General features: G+C 41.3%; 1 protein-coding gene across 6 annotated transcripts in view; it reads right to left on the bottom strand.

Annotated features, from left to right (window-relative positions):
• RAP1GDS1 (Rap1 GTPase-GDP dissociation stimulator 1) overlaps window positions 1-18,152 on the bottom strand; it is a 131,222-nt gene extending 113,070 nt beyond the window's left edge. For 4 of the 6 annotated variants that reach the window (XM_040966991.1, XM_040966995.1, XM_040966992.1 and 1 more), the window contains exon 1: window positions 17,949-18,147. In XM_040966991.1, coding sequence (XP_040822925.1) covers window positions 17,949-17,952 — 4 coding nt within the window. In that variant the 5' untranslated portion in view covers window positions 17,953-18,147. Of the gene's footprint in view, window positions 1-17,948 lie in introns of all 6 variants that reach the window. The other 2 variants (XM_040966997.1, XM_040966993.1) reach the window with 2 other exon arrangements.
• Window positions 18,153-18,818: the final 666 nt, after the last annotated feature.

Here is an 18,818-nt window from a genome sequence, read left to right as displayed (position 1 = left end):
CAAGTGTATGATGGTTTACCTTCATTTTTATTTTGCATTCTCAATGGAGGTTGTCCTATATTACAACAAATATGATATTTGCCCTTTTGAGACTGGCTCATTTCACTAAGCATAATGGTCTCCAATTGGGACCATTTAGTTGCAAAGGGCAATATTTCATCTTTTTAATAGCTGAGTAGTATACCATAGCGTAGAGGCACTACAGTTTCTTTATCCAGTCCTCCTTCAATGGGCATTTAGGTTGTTTCCATGTTTTTGCAATTGTTGATTGTGCTGCAATGAATACATGGGTGCAGGATCTCATGTGTACATATCAGTTCTTTTGGATATATTCCCAGGAGCGGGATTGCTGGGGTCATATGTTAGGTGAATTTTCAGTTGCCTGCGTATTCTCCATACAGACTTTCACAGTGGCTATACACACACACTTTAAAGCATAGGCAATTTAAAAGTTATGATGGCACTAACTACCTTTCTCAGAACAATCTGGTTAAAGCCAGAAATTTCATGTAGGTCACAACAATAGGTGGCGGGGACCCAAGCACTTGGACCATCTTCCACTGCATTCCCAGGCTAATAAGCTGGATCATAAGTGGAATAGTTAGGATGTAAATCAACACCCATATGAATCGCAACATGGCAGTGACAACCTTACCCACTACACACAGCACAATGCCAAACCCTGCAGCATATGAAAGTCCAAAGCCATGAAGTTCCTCATACCAAGGAGTTGGAAGCTTAATTAGTGTTTAGGATGTGGGCCCTGTTAAAGGTCTTTATGTAACTAGAGGTGCTCCCTTCTAAGGTGGTTACTGCAAAAGACAAAATCGAGCACAAGTGAATCGAGCCCAATCTTCCTGCTTCTTGCTCACCATGTGGTCTCTCCCAGGAATAGGCTATACCTCTGCTGCCTTCCCAGCTCCAACCATTGAGCTCATATGGAGAGAGTAAACTATCAGATGAAAGTGCTCTCTCTCTCATTCTTTCTCCATGCTTCTGCCTTTCAGATAAAAACAAACAAATCTTTTTTAAAACAAATCTTGCCTAGGTATGTATCCATTACACAGGCAGACATCTGACATAGTAGTTAAGATGTTGCGTGGCACATCCACATCCCATATCAGCTGCCTAGATTTGAGTCCTAGCTCTACTTCCAATTCCAACTTGCTGCTAATGCAGACCCTGGGAGGCAGCACTTGATGGCTCAGGTTGTGTTCCTGCAGCCCAGTTTTGGCCTGGAACAGCTGCAGCTATTGTGAGCAGCTCTAGAGTAAAACAAAAGATGGGGCCAGTGTGGTGGTACAGCAAGTTGAACTGCTGCTTACAATGCTGACATTCCATGCGTGCTGTCCCATATACTGGTTCCTCCACTTCTGTTCCAGCTCCCTGCTAGTTTTCCTAGAAAAACGGTGGCAGACATCTTGGGTGTTTGGACCTGTCAACCACAGGAGAATGAACCAGTAGATGAAAGACTTTTCTGTGTCATGAGCACCACCGCATTGTCTCAATAAGCTCATCCTTGGCCTGCCAGTACCAGCATCCCATATGGGCTCTGGTTCTAGTCCTGGCTGCTTCACTTCCAATCTAGTTCCCTGTTTATGGCCTGGGAAAGTAGCAGAGGATGGGTCAGGTCCTCGGAGCACTGCACCCACATGGGAGATCTGGAAGCGGCTCAAGGCTTCTAGCTTCTGGCATTGGATCAGCTCAGTTCCACTCATTATGGCCGTTTGGGGAACGAACCAGCAGTTGGAAGATCTGTCTCTCCTCTCTGTCAATCTGCCTTTACAATAAGAATACGTTGTGGGAAAAAAACAAACAGAAACTTACCTAATAAAAAATGACTCTAGGGCCCGGCGCGGTGGTGCAAGTGGTTAAGGTCCTCACCTTGCATGCCCGGGATCCCATATGGGCGCCGGTTCTAATCCCGGCAGCCCCGCTTCCTTTCCAGCTCCCTGCTTGTGGCCCGGGAAAGCAGTCGAGGACGGCCCAAAGCTTTGGGACCCTGCACCCGCGTGGGAGACCCAGAAGAGGCTCCTGGCTTCGGATAGGCATAGTATCGGCCGTTGTGCTCACTTGGGGAGTGAACCATCGGACGGAAGATCTTCCTCTCTGTCTCTCCTCTCTGTATATCTGCCTTTCCAATAAAAAAAAATAAAAATAAATCTTTAAAAAAAAACGACTCTAGGATGAACCCTGTATAGTGCTTAAACATATGTATGTCTTCCCTGGTTCCTAAAAAAGCAGTCAACTAGTGTTTCTTCAAAGGAATTGCAGTTATAATAAAGAACAAGCAAAGAAAACAGGGAAATGCAACTTGCCAAGGCAAAATTCTCTTAGACTATATTAACTTAAAACTAAGAAAACTGTGTAAACATTTATTTAGCAGGCAGTTCCCACTTCGACGAATTTTATAATAGCAATTATTCATTACTGAGAAAATACCATTTCCATTTTTATAACTATTCCAATTATTGTTATATAACAAATCACCTCAAACTTGCTGCCACAAAACAACAGCCATTTCATTGTGCTCACAGATTCTGTGCAAACAAGAACTGACAAAGAACACACTGAATACGGTTTGTGTCAGTTCCACAAAGTCTGGGCCCGGCACTTTGGCAATCTCAGAGGTTAGGGATAATGTGGGGATGTATTCAATGGTCAAAGCTGGCACTGTGTTAATCATCCAATGGTCCACTCATTCACACATGTACTGACCAAGAAGGAAGATCTTTAAGGCTTGGTTTCCTGACCTAAGACCCAACACCTCATACCTGAGATGTGAAACTTCTCCATGAGGCTTGGCTTCCCAACATGACAGTTTCACAGCACAGACTTCTCAGGTCTCCAAGTATGGTGGTGCCCAACAAAGTGGAAGCCACATAGCTTTTTACATGCTGGGCTAAAAAGTCAGAGGAGCTGGCATTATGGTGTAATGGGTTAAGCTGTGCCTGCAATGCAGGCATCCCATAAGGGTATGAGTTGGAGTGTAAATCAGCTCTCTGCTAATACACCTGGAAAAGCAGCACAAGATGGTCCAAGTCCTTGGGTCCCTACACCCATGTATGAGACCTGGATGAAGCTCCTGCTTTAGCCTGGTTCAGCCTCAGCCGTTTCAGCCATTTGGAAAATGAACCAGCAGATGGAAAGTGTGTGTGTGTGTGTGTGAGAGAGAGAGAAAGAGATTTGTGTAACCATTTAAAATGAGTTCAACAAATCTTTTTTAAAAAGTCACACAAGGGTCCAGTGTGATGGCTCAGTGTCTAAATTCTTACTTTGCACATGCCAGGATCCCATATGGGCACCAGTTTGTGTCCTGGCTGCTCCACTTCCCATTCAGCTCCCTGTTTGTGGCCTGGGAAAATAGAAGATGGTCCAAAGCTTTGGGACCCTTTATCCACACGGGAAATCCAAGAGATCCTTGCTCGTGGCTTCAGATCAGCTCAACTCTGGCTGTGGTAGCCATTTGGGGAGTGAAACAGCAGATGGAAGATCTGTCTCCCTCCTCTCTGTAAATCTGCCTTTCCAATAAAAATAAACCTTAAAAAAAAGGGTCACACAGAATCATCTTCCACACTCTACTAGCTCCAAGTGAGTCAAAAGCACACTGAAACTGAACAGGAGGATTAAGTCTAACTCTCAGTGAGAAGTAGTAGAAAAATACATATTCTCCTGAAAGAATACGTAAGATGAGAGCTCATTACGGCTGTTTCCAGAAAATATAATTTGGTATCATAACAATATTGACAATACTGTTTCTTTGAAATAATTAATGTCATTATACTGTTTGGTTTTATCCTAAAATATTTCCGAAACAGCTGTTTTTTTTTTCATCTTTGGATAGATCAAAATTTACATGGATATTATTTTACATAATACTTGCAACTACCTTGTGAAATCAGTGAGATTATCATCCATATTTAAACAGAAAAACAAATGAAAAAGCTGAATAACTGGCACAGAATAAATGTCCAACAAGGGATAAAATCATATGTATGAGCTTGTGAGTAGCAGCTAGAGGCACTGCCTGTGACACCAGCATCCCACATGTGTGTGCTAATTTGTGTCCCTTCTGCTCTACTTCTGACCCAGCTCCCTGCAATGGCCTGGGAAAAGCACTGAAGATAACCCAAGGGTCCCTTGCTCTCAGGCGGAGACCCACCTGAAGCTCCTGGCTCCCAACTTCAGCCTGGGCCAACACTGGCCACTGCAGCCATTTGGGAAGTTAATCAGCAATCTGTCTCTCTTGCTCATGTAACTTTTTCAAGTAAACAAAATTTTTAATAGTTTATGGAACAACTGAAAAGCATTAAGTTTATTTTGATACAAAAAATTAGAATACACAGAAAACAAAGATTACAAAACAAAAACAAAAAAAGTAAGCATGGATGTCTTTTTTTTAGCACCAAAGTAAATTCGAATTTTTATAATGCTATTTTCCAAAAACCTTTTTGAGGTACTACCATTTTAGTCTTCAAAGTTCAGGCTCTTGTCTCTGAACAGAAAAGTAGTTGGCTTTTTGCACAATTAACAAGCATAAATCTCACAAAAATGAGAGCTATGCAGTGAAAGGATTGTTGGTATCTTGTTTAATGTGCTTAAACTCCTCAAGATGAATTTATAATCCAATTCTGCCAGTTACTAGCTAACAACTGCCTATGTATCTGGATATGCAGCCCAAAGAATAACAATGGATTCTAGCAGGGTAATCTCTACGATACTATATCAAAAGTCGTATAATGCAGATTCCTACTATAGTTTTCTTTGAATGATCAACTGAATAGTGAGTGAACTATAGGCATCTGCCCAAAAATTCCAGGTTGTTTTAATAAAGGAGTTACATATGCCAGAAAAGCTTTATTAAATCATAAAAATTACAGGTGTGTTTTCTTGTTTAATTACTTCTACTGCTCAATTTTAACTATTTACCCACAGTTAAGAGTCTGAGTTTGTACAGAAAATATGAGTACTTGCACTACTTATCTAAAATCTTGTATTTCTGATTTGACTGGTTTATTGTACAAACCATATAAAAGCTACAGGTACTACAGGCAATTATTCTCTCTTGGAGCTTAACAATTACAAAATGTAATTATGCAACTAACAGTATGTAAACCAGCCCATATAAATGTTTTCCCCCTGCTCTGACTGTAGAGAATGAATATAAAACATTTTTTTCAATCATTTAGTTCAAGAGTGAAAGAGAAAAGAACAGCAGAGAAGGAATACTCCCATCTCCCAATTAACTCCCCAATATCCACATCAACCAGGTGGACAAAGCCAAGAGCTGCAAATTCAACCAGTTCTGCCCTGTGGGTGGAAGGAACCCAACTACCGGAGGCAGGGCAACTGCTTCCTCAAGTCTGTGCTAATAGAAAGCTGGAGCCAGGTGCCAGAATTAGGAATCCAATTCAGCTTCTGATAGATGTGAGCGTCATAACCTGCTTATTAACTACTACGTCAAACATCTGCAACTCTATCATACAATTAAAAGAAAATCACAGGAACACACTTTTTAAAAGATTCTATTTCTATTGCAAAGTCAGATATATAGAGAGGAGGAGAGACAGAAAGGAAGATATTCCACCCAATGATGTACTCCTCAAATGGTCTCAACAGCTGGAACCATGCTGATCCTAAGCCATGAGCCCAGAGCCTCCTCTGAGTCTCCCACATTTGGGTACAGGGTCCCAAGGCTTTGGGCCATCCTCTACTGCTTTCCCAGGCCACAACCAGGTAGCTGCACGGGAATCAGAGGTGCCAGGATTAGAATCAGCGCCCATATGGGATCCCAGTGCGTGCGAGGATTTTAGCCACTATGCTAATGCACCAGGCCCAGAAACACGCATTTTAGTAGTTAACACACCACTTGAGACTGAGTTTCAGTCTTGGCTCCACTTTCCATCCAGCTTCCAGCAAATACATGCCCTGGTGGGGGCAGAATAGAATATGGTCCACATACATGGGTTCCTGCATCCTGTGTGGGAGACTGTACTGAGTCCTGTGTTTCTGACTTCAATTTGACATAGTCCTGGTTGCTGAGGGCAACTGGGAATTGTACCAACAGATGGAAGATCACTGTGTATATCTCTCTGCATTTCAAATACTTAAAAAAATTAGATGAGGGTTTTTCATAACTTTGCAAGAAAGGTTTTTGCAAAAGTACAATTCTTGGTGTTTTTTTCCTGACTCCAAACTCTCCCAATCACAAATTAAGAGAATTTACTAGCTATCTGAAAATTTTAAAGTCATATTGTTTTATACAATTTTTACATAGTTTAAAAAACAATTTAGGATCTAAATTCTATCTTTTATGTACTTTGTATATAATCATTTGAAATAACTTTATATAATTCTTTTATATCAGAAAATGCTTTCTTAGGTTGTGTAATAGATGAGTCCTGGTTGGTTCATTTCTAATCTAGCTCCCTGCTAATGCACTTGGGAAATTACTGAATGATGGCTCAAGAGCCGGTGCCCAGGCTACTCACATGGGAGACTCAGAAGCAGCTTTAGGCCCAGTGCCAGACACTACTGTCATTAGCAAATGGAAGAGCTCTTGCATTCATGCTCACTCCCCCTCCTCCCCCTGCAACTCTACCTTTCAAATAAAACGATTTAAAGGAAAAAAAAAGAAAAAGAAAATACTTTCTAAGACACAAGAAAACAATATTGGGGTGAGCACTGTGGCATAGCAAGTTAAGCAACATATGGGTGTCAGTTCAAGTGCCAACTGCTCCATTTCCAGTCCAGTTCCCTGCTAGTATACCTGGGAAAGCAGCAGAGGATGGCCCGAGTGTTTGGGTCCCTACACCCATGTCAGAAACCCGGAGAAAGTGCCTGGCTTCAGCCTAGTCCAGACTGGTCATTGTAGCCATTTATTCTCTTTGCCTTTACAAAGCAATCTAGTGACCCTTCTGATTTCAGAAGATGAAGCCTCATCCCATCACTATTCCTAGAAGATGTGTTTATTGCTCAAGGACAAAAAAACACACGGAAAAGAAAAATACAACAGATTTTGTTTCAGACTGGTGAAGTTCCTACAGGCAAGTGAAATGAAGATTTCTAAGTTACAGTTTGTACTACCTATGAAATGGACTCTGCTTTTTTTTTTTTTTCAATTTTACCTGGAATCTATTCTTTGGATTTTATTGTTACTAATATGTTAATAACTTAGGTAACTGGTCAAAAGCTCCACTATATAGATTGAGGAAGAGAAGAAAATCCATCCTCTTTCCTTCTTAAATTCAGCTTAAGCACGACAGATGACCAATTACAATCATTAGTGTCTGACTGTGCTCCTGATTGGTTTAATTTTCATAATAAGTTCTTAATTTTAAAACAATTTATTAATTTTCATAAAGTAATACAAATTCAACTTTACCACAATTTTGGACACAAATAAATCCTTAACCTCCAACAGCCGGACACATGCAGTATTCATGAATCAAATTTGTTTAATGGAAGATCACAGGAAGCAATGAACTACAGAGAACTAACTATAATAGCCAATAATTTGAATAAAGGCTAATTTTTAAATCTTTCTAGAAAAGTAGATAAAGCAAATTTTTATCAGAAATTTCCTAGCAGTTAAATGTGGACAATTAGGGCCCAGCACAGCATCCTAGCAGCTAAAGTGCTCACTTTTCAAACACCAGGATCCCATATGGGCACCAGTTCATTTCCCAGCGGCCCCACTCCCCAACAAGCTCCATGCATGTGACCTGGGAAAGCAGTAAAGGATGGCCGAAAGCCTTGGGACCCTGCACCCAAGTGTGGGATACCCAGAGGAGGCTCCGAGCTCCTGGCTTCAGATGGGCTCAGCTCCGGCCATTGTGGCCACTTAGGGAGTGAATCAACAAATGGAAGGTCTTCCTGTCTTTCCTCCCCTCTGCATATTTGACTTTCAAAAAAAAAAGTGGACAATTAAGACAAATTTTTAAAACTTCCCTAAGAAAATACATCTGCCCGGTCCACAGGTTTACATCCTTTTTTGTCAACACTACAGGATAATGCTGTTACATTCAGCAAGAGCTTGACCCAAATCCTGCGACTCTACAGTATCAGCACACCGTATTTACTGAATGTTCACAAAAAATACAAACCGTTAAGTGAATTAAACTATTAATACCACTGCACACGTGTTGAAATTCAAGAAACAAGAAATTCTTGAAGTGAAATGGATAAGAGTTTCACAAGTTAGATCATGAAGAACTGTTAAGAGGAAATCTAGGAGAGCGAATAATAGGAGCAAAGCTAGATGGCTGTTATCAATGGTCTTAGTAAAGAACATCTAGGTAACAGACAAAATCAGAAGAAGATAATGTAAGAGGACTTTAAAATTTCATGGAAAAAACACTGAAGAGTTCCTCTGGCATACAGTATAAAAAGAACCAAACTCTTTGATCAATACATAAGAGGGTTCCATCAAGGGATTAACAGTAGACACAGCAGTTAAGACCTACTGCTAATGCAATGCATGAATTTCAAAAATTTTTTGAATCAATACAAATTTACCTTTTAATTTTATCCTCCAAGAACTTTTTGAAGTGCCTCAAGTATCAAAATTGTGAGAAATAAAGCATTCTCTGTGGCGTCAGGAACCCGTATCAACATACTAATTCGAGGTCCAGTTGCTCTGCTTCCAAGCTAGTTCCCTGCTAATGCACATGGGGAAACGCCGGAAGACAAAGGACACCCGGATTGAGTTTTGGGTCCGCGGCTTCAGCCTGACTCAGCTCTGACACTTATGGCTATAAGAGGAGTGAACCAACAGATGGAAGATCTTCAGCTCTGTTCCTCTGTCATCCTGCCCTTCACATAAATAAATCCTTTAAAAATATGTATTTTAAAAATACATAGTTATATGTTAAGTATATAGAATAGCAAATTTCTGTGCATTGAAAGCAAAGCTTAAACCTAATTTGCAATGAACATATTAGAATCATAAGTGTGTGATATAATTGACAAGTGTCTTAAAAAAGGACTACTGTGTCACATGACAGGATTAGAATGCATTAAATCTAGTTGCCATCTAAGAAATGATCTCAATATTATAATAACAAGGATTTAATGGTATTAATTATTACTAATGGTAATGTAAAAAGTTTTCTGTTAATCTACTTACTTGAGTGAATCTTTGCTATTACCTTGTAAAGGCAGATGTACACACACACACACACACACACACACACACACACACACACACACTTATCCAATCTGAAACAGATTCTATCCTCAACCTTAGTTTTTCCACATGGGCATTTGTAATAAGAAAGGCAGATTATCTCCGTTATTCCAAAGAAGAAACCCAAAGCTCTCCTGAAGATCTGCAGATTGCTGGGTTTTGGAGTTGAAAGACATTTCAAAGTCCAAGATTTCCAACACTGATAACAGGACCCATATCTTTTGACTCTGAGTGAAGCAATGGGCAGATATTATTTAAAAATATCTTAATTCACATTTTTAGCCAGAGATATTATCAATCTAAATTTTTTTTATTTTACAAATCCTATTCTGATGTTCTTTTCATCATAGAATAGCTTCAACTTGTTAATGAGGAAAAAAAGCAACAGTTGCCTTGGGATTCACTGAGAAGACAAAGTCTTGGGAAAAGCAAAGTAGCAAAGCATTACTCTTACAGAAGTTGGCATGTTACAGTCAATACATTGGGATGACTTTTGCATGTACAGTGACTGGATGAATTTAAATTTCATTATGTGAAAATTAAATTTCAGTGTCTAAATAAATTTTTACTGTAACAACTCACTCCTCTGTGTTGTTTATAGCTGCATTCATATCACAACACTGCTGTTTGATGCACTACAAATTGCAGTGACATAGTTATGACTCAGTGTTTCACGTATCATGTATACTGTCATACCAGATTTAATTTTGATAATGTCAAGAGAAACATACAGATGGTATCCAACTTATAATGGCTCACCACAATTTCTTAATTATAATATAATACAAAAACCAATCCACATTCTGTACAAACAGTAATTTGAATTTTGATTTCTTTCTGAACAGCAAAATACAGTAAAATACTCTTATGATACTAGGCAGGGCCACAAGCCACAATTCCACATTAACAGTAACAGTAAATGACCTGTGCTCTATAATACACCGTTTTGTTAAACCATGATATTCAGTAGGTTAGGTGTAGGAAATGCATTTTTTTAACCTAAATATTTTCAACTTACACTGTGTTTATAAAGACATAATTTCACTATAAATTAAACTGAGCATTTTTGCTTCAAATATCATGCATTTAAGGCATTTAAAATGATGTTTGGACTACTTCGCTATGTATACAGTTAGATGGCAAGCCAGTGTACTACACAATGACATTGCAGGCAAAAACAGAATATATACTTTGGCATTAAATAATTCATCACATTCTGAACTCCTATGAAAGCAACTGTCAGAGCAATCAGAAAATATAAAACAAAGTGCCACACCACAGCAGAATATCTTCATGAAAATGAAGCTGCAAACATTGAGTGACTTAAGAAAAGAGAGAGGTTTACATATGAATTAACTAAATATTTTACAGCATTAACAAATAAACATTTCTAGAGAAAATAACTTGTTTACGTATTTCCAGAGAGAATAACTTGTTTAATTTAAGCACAGCTTTCTGGGGCCAATGTTGTGGTATTAAGCCATGGCCTGCAAGGGAAGCATCACATATGGTTAGTAGTTTTAAAGTTCCAGCTGCTCTACTTCCAATCCAACTTCCTGCCATGCATATGAGAGCAGGAAGATGCTCAAATACTGCCTCTTCACTCAAATGGGAGACCTTGCATGATGCCCTGGCTTTAGCCTGGTCCACTCCAAAGTTTTTGTAGCTACTTGGCAAGTAAACCAGAGTATGAAACATCTGTCTTCCCTCCTTGCTTCCTTTTGTTTCTCCCCATCTCCTTTACCTTTCAAATAAATAAAATAATCTTAAAAAAACAAAAAAATAGCTTTCAGTGAGAACAGCTATTCAACGTGAGGACAACAGGAACAATAACACTTACTGTAGCTTAAAGGGAGGTTTTCTCTGACCCTCAAGTGACAGATACGGATATTGCTTTATTATTTTTTTTCAATAAGTCAATTCCAAGTTTGTAGCAACTGAATGAGCTATGAAAAGTTTGTAGAGAATAGTGATTGGTAGGCATATTTTCAAAGTTGAGAAAATACCATTTCAGAATAACCTGAAGTGGAATCTGCTAAGATGTGTTACAATTAATGGTAGCTGAAATGTAGGAAGAACAGAGAAAGGTTTAATTGAATTAATGCACAACATTTATGGTCCATCCTTCTATTAACCCATATCTCTTACGGGAAAATACTTGTATTTATATCACTGAATCAGTGGTGCTGCCAGTGAAATTCATTTGCTTTAAGAACTTAACTTTCATCAGTTCTGTGCATTTTAATCACAAATAAAAGTGAATATCCTAATTTGTTTTATCATGCAGAAGATAGTTTAGCAGCTGCAAATTTTTCCTGTGATTTTTTTTGGTCTGAAGGGCAAAACTGAAATTTTCTTTGAAAAAAAGAGACTATCAACCACTATTGCTAAATTATAAATAGCTCTGGAAACTATAGACTTTGCAGAATGGATAACCTTTCCCAATGGATATGACCAAAAGTAAGGCAGAGAAGTGCTTTTGTGAGAAACTTAAACTACAGTACAACAATTTGATTTACTGTTTAAATTGCAAGCTTTAACCAATCTACTTTCTATTCTGCAGTGTGATCAAAAAGTAAAACATCTTCCATATAAAAACACATGCATTAAGATCATATGCAGTTGGAGACACCCATCTGCATGAAAAAGACTTCAAAGGTCAAACTACTGTAGATCACATCAGCAGGTGAGCATCTGCAGTCAACTCAAACAGGGTAACTCTGAACCCCAGAGAAGTGAAATTAGATGACCCAAAAACCAGTCCATATTTTTTGCTTTGTATTCCAATAACTGTGTTCAACTAATATTATCGTATTTTGAATTAGGATATCTATTGTCTTCTCATACATATTTTCTCTCTTGCCCATGTTAAGTGCTTGACCTTGCTGTCAAAGCCTCAAAGACTTTCCACCTGACCGGTTAAAGCTCATCAGCCTCTCCTGGATGGTTAGTGCTTTTCCTTGCAGAATCACCAGGAAATGCCTCGACAATGCAAATTGTCAACTTATCCCACAGATATTGATTCTGAATTTCTAAGGACCTGCACAGTAATGCTGTTTTAACAAGCTCTCCAGGGGACTCCTATATAAACGTTTGCAAACCTTGACCTTGTAGTTTCCAGAACTGTGAAAGACAAAATTTCCAATCCTAAAAAATTACTCCATTTCAGATTCTCTATGACACAAAATGGATTAAGATCATAACCTATGATATTTTTATTTTCACTCTTCTCTATATATTAAGCTGCTAAGCTTCGTCAAATTAAAAGCCTAGGAAAATGAATTTTTGCCTTATCAGTTATCCTAAGATTTACCTACACAAAATTATATGGGGTTTCTCTCATTTCCTGATGTTCGTAATTGGAAAATAAACATCTAGGCAATTCCGATGGCTATGCTGGTGCCACCAGTAACTCCAGAAGTGCCAGGACTGAGGTCAAGTGACCTGGCATTTCTGGCCGCAAACCAAAAATCTCACTATAAAAGCAAAAATTCCTTGGTTTTCAAAACAAGTTACATGTATTGTAACTTTCCAAACAGTAAAAACGTTAGAGATACTTTGGAATATAGCTCACCTCCCATGAAATGGTAAAGACTTATAGAAAACAGATTATAATACTAATAAGAATTACTGAACTTTTTGATCATCTATTCTCTTGCAAAAGCATCAATTCAATAAAAATATTTTATCACAAAATAACAGGCAAAAGTGTTTGTTACTAAGCCATTCCAGGACTTAAGAAATATAAGAGAAAATGACTATCTATAAAGTTAATAGATACTTACATCCACAAAGAAAAACAAAATTCCAGGAATTAACAAAATAATTACAGACACACAGAATAAACTAGAGAAGTCCTCACATTCACGGTGTCTAACAACAAATTTAAAGTAGCAAAATCATTTGTCAGTAAAAAGTGTTCTTTATGCAAAATTACCTGCAAAATTTTTAAGTAGGATCATTTCCAAATTCATTATATATGACAGACATTACAAAAATTAAAAAAAAAACTGTAATATCCTAAGTCTCAAAGGAAATGGAATATCAAAGAAATGAAAAAAAAAACCACTGGCAAAATTAATTATTCTGAGCCAAAGTAATAACGTATCATTTCAACTAAAGTGCAGTATTTAAAAAAAAAAAAAGCTAAGTTTTTTTTACAAATCCTTAAAGGAATACAACAGAAATATACAATGAGCTGGTTTAACCTCTTATCCACTTAAGACTTTACAATTAACTTCCATATTTTTCACACCTCATAAACTTAGCTGTTTGGGGTCCACCATAATGGCTCAATGGCCAAATTCTCACCTTGCAAAGCGGCAGGATCCCATATGGGTGACAGTTTGTGTTCCAGCTGCTTTACCCTGCTTGTGGCCTGGGAAAGCAGTATAGGACAGCCCAAAGCCTTGAGACCCTGTACCCATGTGGGAGACCCAAAAGAAGCTCCTGGCTCAGGGCTTCAGATTGGCACAGCTCCGATCATTGTGTTCACTTGGGGATCTGTACATCTGTACATCTGATCTGCTTTTCCAATAAAAATAGTGATTTATTTATTATAAAGATTTGTTTAAAGAAAAGGGTCAATGGCTAAAGTACCAGTCTGGAAAATGTACAAACTTCCATCAGTACATGAGTGATTCCACTTAGGACCATCTTACCACCCAACCCACAGCTGCTGGAACTCACAGGAAATAGCACAGAATTTGCATAGAACTGATATCTATCCTCTTTGGGGCATTCCAACAAAAAAATTAAAGTCTATAACATATTTAACGCAGAGCTAATTTTTTCCGAAATATTTTTCATTTCTAATTGGTTGAATCTATAGACACAAAAAGCATGAGGGCTGATCACACAGGGCAACATCCTATCAACAGTATATCAACTTGGGCCTCTGCAGTCCTTTATCATTCTGATGATTCAACAGCAGAAGATATTATTGAATACCTGTTCTTTCTTGAAACCAACCACATACTGATTCTAGTCTTTGCTATCTATTTCAGTCTTTTCAGTGACAAATCACACCATTTCTGTTACCTATGGGACATTCCTCAAGATTCATACCATGTGCAGATCCTTGTTTTTCTTTATTGATCCTTATCCTGTATTAATTTCAGATATCAAGTCTGAATATCTGTGGGTAACTTTCAAATCTCTACTACAAATCCCCTCAAAGTTAAAAATAAACATTTGTTAACTACTTTTCTTTTGGCCTAGTACCAGTCAACACATTTCCACCATATACAGCTTCTCTGGGCCATGCACTAATATTTCAAATGCATTCATAACCTAATACAACAAAGTTTCTGCTATCAAGGAGCAGACATACACAACAGGCCATAAACATCCAATTCAGGTTCAAATTTGAATTCTCATGTTTCCTCTTCCAGCAGATTGGGTTAACAGAGCCCCATACTGTCATTATCATTGAGGCAAAACCCTTCTTTTCTTCTCACTTGCACATTCAATCAGTTGTCAAGTAAATCCTGATCTTTAGCTGCAAATCTATTAACATTGTCACAACCTAAATCAGGACTGGAAATGTTTTTATTTAAGCTGCAGCAACTCCCTTTTGAGGGGTTTTCTCATTGCTCATCTAATCATCTAATCCACTTTGCACTGGAATTAATTTTCCTACACTACAGAGGTAATCCCTAACTTATTTGCATAGAAATATTTAGTGGTTACCCTTAATAGGCAAGTACAAATTCTTCAGCTTGAATTTGAGGTTTTCCCAGATCTGGTCATTATCTATCCAAACTTTCATCTCTATCACTGACCATTTTACTTTCACATCATTAGTCATATCCTAGAAATCCCCTAAATGTTCCCTATCTCTCCCTTTCATTTTTGCTGTCAAACCCCGATTTTGATGAACAGTCTCATTTCTACCATTCAGGAACTAAACTGATTTTGGTTCAAGTTACACCATTTCTCTCAATCATTCTATCCATCCCATGAATCTAGGGCATATTCAACACTTCTGTAACAGTTCATCATTTATTTCTGTTAGCTATTTGTGTGTGTGTGTGTGTGTGTGTGTGTGTGTGTAAGTAACATTTTGTTCTGATTACAAGCAACTGTGGCTGACCTTGCCATGTTTCAGATAAAGCTTCCACTGTGCCAGCACCCTGAGTACTAACGGCCTTGGAGAATCAGTGGATGATGGCCCAAGTGTTTGGGCACCTGCCACCCACGGGAGATCTAGAAGCAGCCCATGCCTCTTTGCTGCAGTCTGGCCCAATCCTAGCCAATGATGCATCTGGGGAACGAGTGCCTGCACATGCAAGGCCTCTCTCTGTTACTCCTTCAAATGAGTTAATTTTAAAATAAAAACGATTACCAAAAACTTGAAATTTTATCCTCACCGTACACTGTGCATGATTTAAAAAAACCTAACAATTACGGTCTATAAGGCTACAACAGTAATTTTTTATCACTTTTTTTGTGAAGGAAAACCACATCACATATGCCTACATATTTTCTGCTGTATCTTACACACATGACTTGCTCCAACTTCCTTGGCTCAGACAAATCGTTGCCTTCCTGGGTGTTAGGTTCCCATGCCTGTATGTACCTACTGGTCATTGATGCTTCACCACTGGAAACGCCAGCACAGCAAGGAATGTCTTGCCTGAGGCTGCCCCAAACCTGCCAGGATAGTCCAACACGTTCTCTTTTTTTAAAGAGAAAGAGATCAGAGTATAATTATACCTCCCTCCTGGTTGCAACTTCCTCCACATCTCCATAATGGCTACCAACCCAAAGCTTGTTCAGTGCCCGATTTATGTAGGTTCAAGTGTTGAAAATACGAAGATAAGTGGTTTTAAGTCCAACAATTAGTTTGCCATAGATTTACTCAAAAGCACTGAAGACACAAAAATTAACAGGATATAATTGCACTGTTTGGAACTCCTGATTAAGTGCACAACAAACACAACGATTCCATTATAAGGCTCAAAATCTAACAAGGTACCAGCAGAGTACTATAAGGAAAGAAAAACCAGAGTTTCTATGGTTTTAGAATGAGAGGTTTTCTACTTGGCCTTTTATATTTAAATTAAACAGTACCACTATTTTCAAGACGAATCATTTTTAAGTAGGCAATTTCATCTGTTGTAGGTATTTTCATTCCAGTATTTTTAAATTGAACTGCATTTTTTCCAATGAAAAAGTACTGGTTTGACATGAATGTTGGTTAAGTGGACTGTTAAGTTCACCTTGACATATGGAGAAAAGCATTTTATGTGGGTCTTTATAGGCTTGTGGCCTACAGCTAACACAATGTGTATAAGTTTAAAGCAAAGACACAGTATGTCCAATAATCTCATTTAAAATTTATCTAAAATTCTGCTCCCAGAGAAAGGGCAGGCACATACAAACAGGCCACCTACTTCTTGCAGATATGTGTTCATCCTATCAACAACTGGAGACGAAATTCAGGGACCTACATCATTTTTCCCGTGTACCACCTCTTCCCGCTATACAGCCGAAGGGCTGATTCAGAGCTTTTCCAGGAAGCTCCATCAACACCATTTCTAAATGGAGACACTTCCCCGACCATTGTGAATAGCCTTGAGCGGTGCAAGGCAGAGAAAAAGACCACATCTCAACTCAAGCTTAAAACAATTTGCACAGAATGGGTGGGAAAAGCCCGCCTTGACAGATGCACATTTTGTAAATGAGGCGATTATGACAGGAGTGAAAACAAACTGGAGAACACGCATACTGTGCTGAAGTACAGTATCCCAAGTTGCTCCTATCAAAAGAAACTTTCGGCTCTTGATGGCATTAGCACAATTTAACACATGCAGGTGTGCTGGTCATGACTGGATGCAACAGAATATAGAATGAGAAAGAAAGTGAGGCTAAATTATGTTTTTGTAAAACGGGTTTGCTTTTTAAATATCTCGCCCAAACCCATCTCTCGAGATTAAATACAAAAGGAATTAAAATCAGATTATGCAGATTTAGGCAGGGGGAGCCGGGAAGCAATAACCAGCATGTAAGTTGGGAAATAACATGTCATAGGGCGCAGTTTCCTTATGTAGGAGACGAAAGCTAGAAAACGAGCCGAGCACAGCATCACCCAACACGAATTCCACACCTAGCGGCTCTCCCCTCCCTCGTGGCCTCTGACAAGCCATCCTTCCAATCTATGAGGCTGTCCGCTCTCGCCCCTGGAGAACCGTGTTGGTGCAGGTTGTAAAATCGCCCTCGCCAACTACTTGCTCCCACTTCCCCGCTCAGGACGAGGCGTCCCCAAGATGAGGAAAAAAAGGTCGCCCTGCCAGCAAGGGAAGTTCCACCAAGTGATCTCCCCGGGGTTCGGATCCGCGCCTCGAGGCCGGCCGGCAAGCACCGGGAGCCGGGCAGCGGGCGGCCTCGGGAGAAGTGGGGTTGGGGGGCAAGAGGAGGCGAGTCTGCCAGGCGGCTCCGGGGTGCCCGGGCACCGGCAGGAAGAACGGGGGGCGGGGAGGGAGGCGGACAGCGAGCCAGGTGCCAGAAGACCAGGGCGGCAGGCCGGCCCCAGCCCCAACCGCACCCGCCTCGGGACCCTCCCGGCCCGGCACTGGCAGCGGCGTGCGTGCCGCGTGCGCTGACGCGCCCCGCTGCCAACAGCCACCCGTCTCACGGCCGTGGGCTTGAGGCATCCGGCAAGTTTGCACGAGATGAACGCTTTCCCTCCCTGCAGCACGCCGAGAAACATGTCAGGCGATGACGGGAGGGGAGGGTGGGGGGAGGGAGAACGACTTACCCATGTTCCTCCCAGAAGGTGAGGAGCCGGCAGGGCGACGAGGCGAAGGCGGTGCGGGGCGCGGGCGGCGCGCGGCTCGGTGTCCTCCTTCTCTCACGGCCGGGGAGGGACCCGCGGTGGGGCAGGAAGGGCGGCCGGCCGCCGGGGAGGAGCAGCTGCTGCTGCCGCCGCTGCCAGTGCTGCCGCTGCTGCAGGCGGCGGGGACGAGCGGGGGGCGGGGCGGGCGCAGCCTGCGGCGGGCGCGGCTCCGAGCGGGCGGGCGGCGGGCGGCGGGGGCGCCGAGCGGGCCTCGGGAGCGCCCCGCCCTCCACACGGAGCATGCTCAGTGCTCGTCGGCCCGGAGAGGCGGAGCGTGCGGGTGGGCGGAGCGTGCGGGTGGGCGTGTCCGCCTGCCCGTGTGAGTGCGGCTGCTGCAGAGGAGCTTGATGGCGGCCGTCCGAGGGCCTGGAGGGTTGGGCCCGCCTGGAGAAAGGCAGCGTCTGGGGTTCCGCAACTCCCAACAAACTACCTGCCGACTCACGTTCTGCCTACCTACCGCAGTCGCTGACTGGACGGCTGGCTGCACGGGGCGGGAATTTTCCAAAATACTGGGCAGCCCCCGCCACACCCTGGGGGTGGGGAGGGAGAAGCAAAGCAGCCGCCCCGGAACCGAGCGGGGCTGCACGTGCTGCGGGGAAGGCCGGTTCCGCTAGGTCATACTGGGGCACGCACGCCCGGCACGGGGCTCCGCGGAGATGAGAGAACGCCGAGTGTTAGCAAGCGTCTAGCCCGGACGGTGAGGGCTCTCCCGGCTGTGGCCAGCTGCAGTCGAGAGGCCCGGGGAGCCGAGCAGACGGGTTACCCCAGCATCGTTCTCCCCGGGGAGGCGCG

Source organism: Ochotona curzoniae, unplaced genomic scaffold (genome assembly GCF_017591425.1).
Source record: "Ochotona curzoniae isolate NIBS_2020 unplaced genomic scaffold, NIBS_Ocur_1.0 scaffold_4506, whole genome shotgun sequence".
NCBI lineage: Eukaryota > Metazoa > Chordata > Mammalia > Lagomorpha > Ochotonidae > Ochotona > Ochotona curzoniae.
The sequence above is the reverse complement of the archived record's forward strand: the minus strand, read 5'-3'. Positions and strand labels throughout refer to the sequence as shown.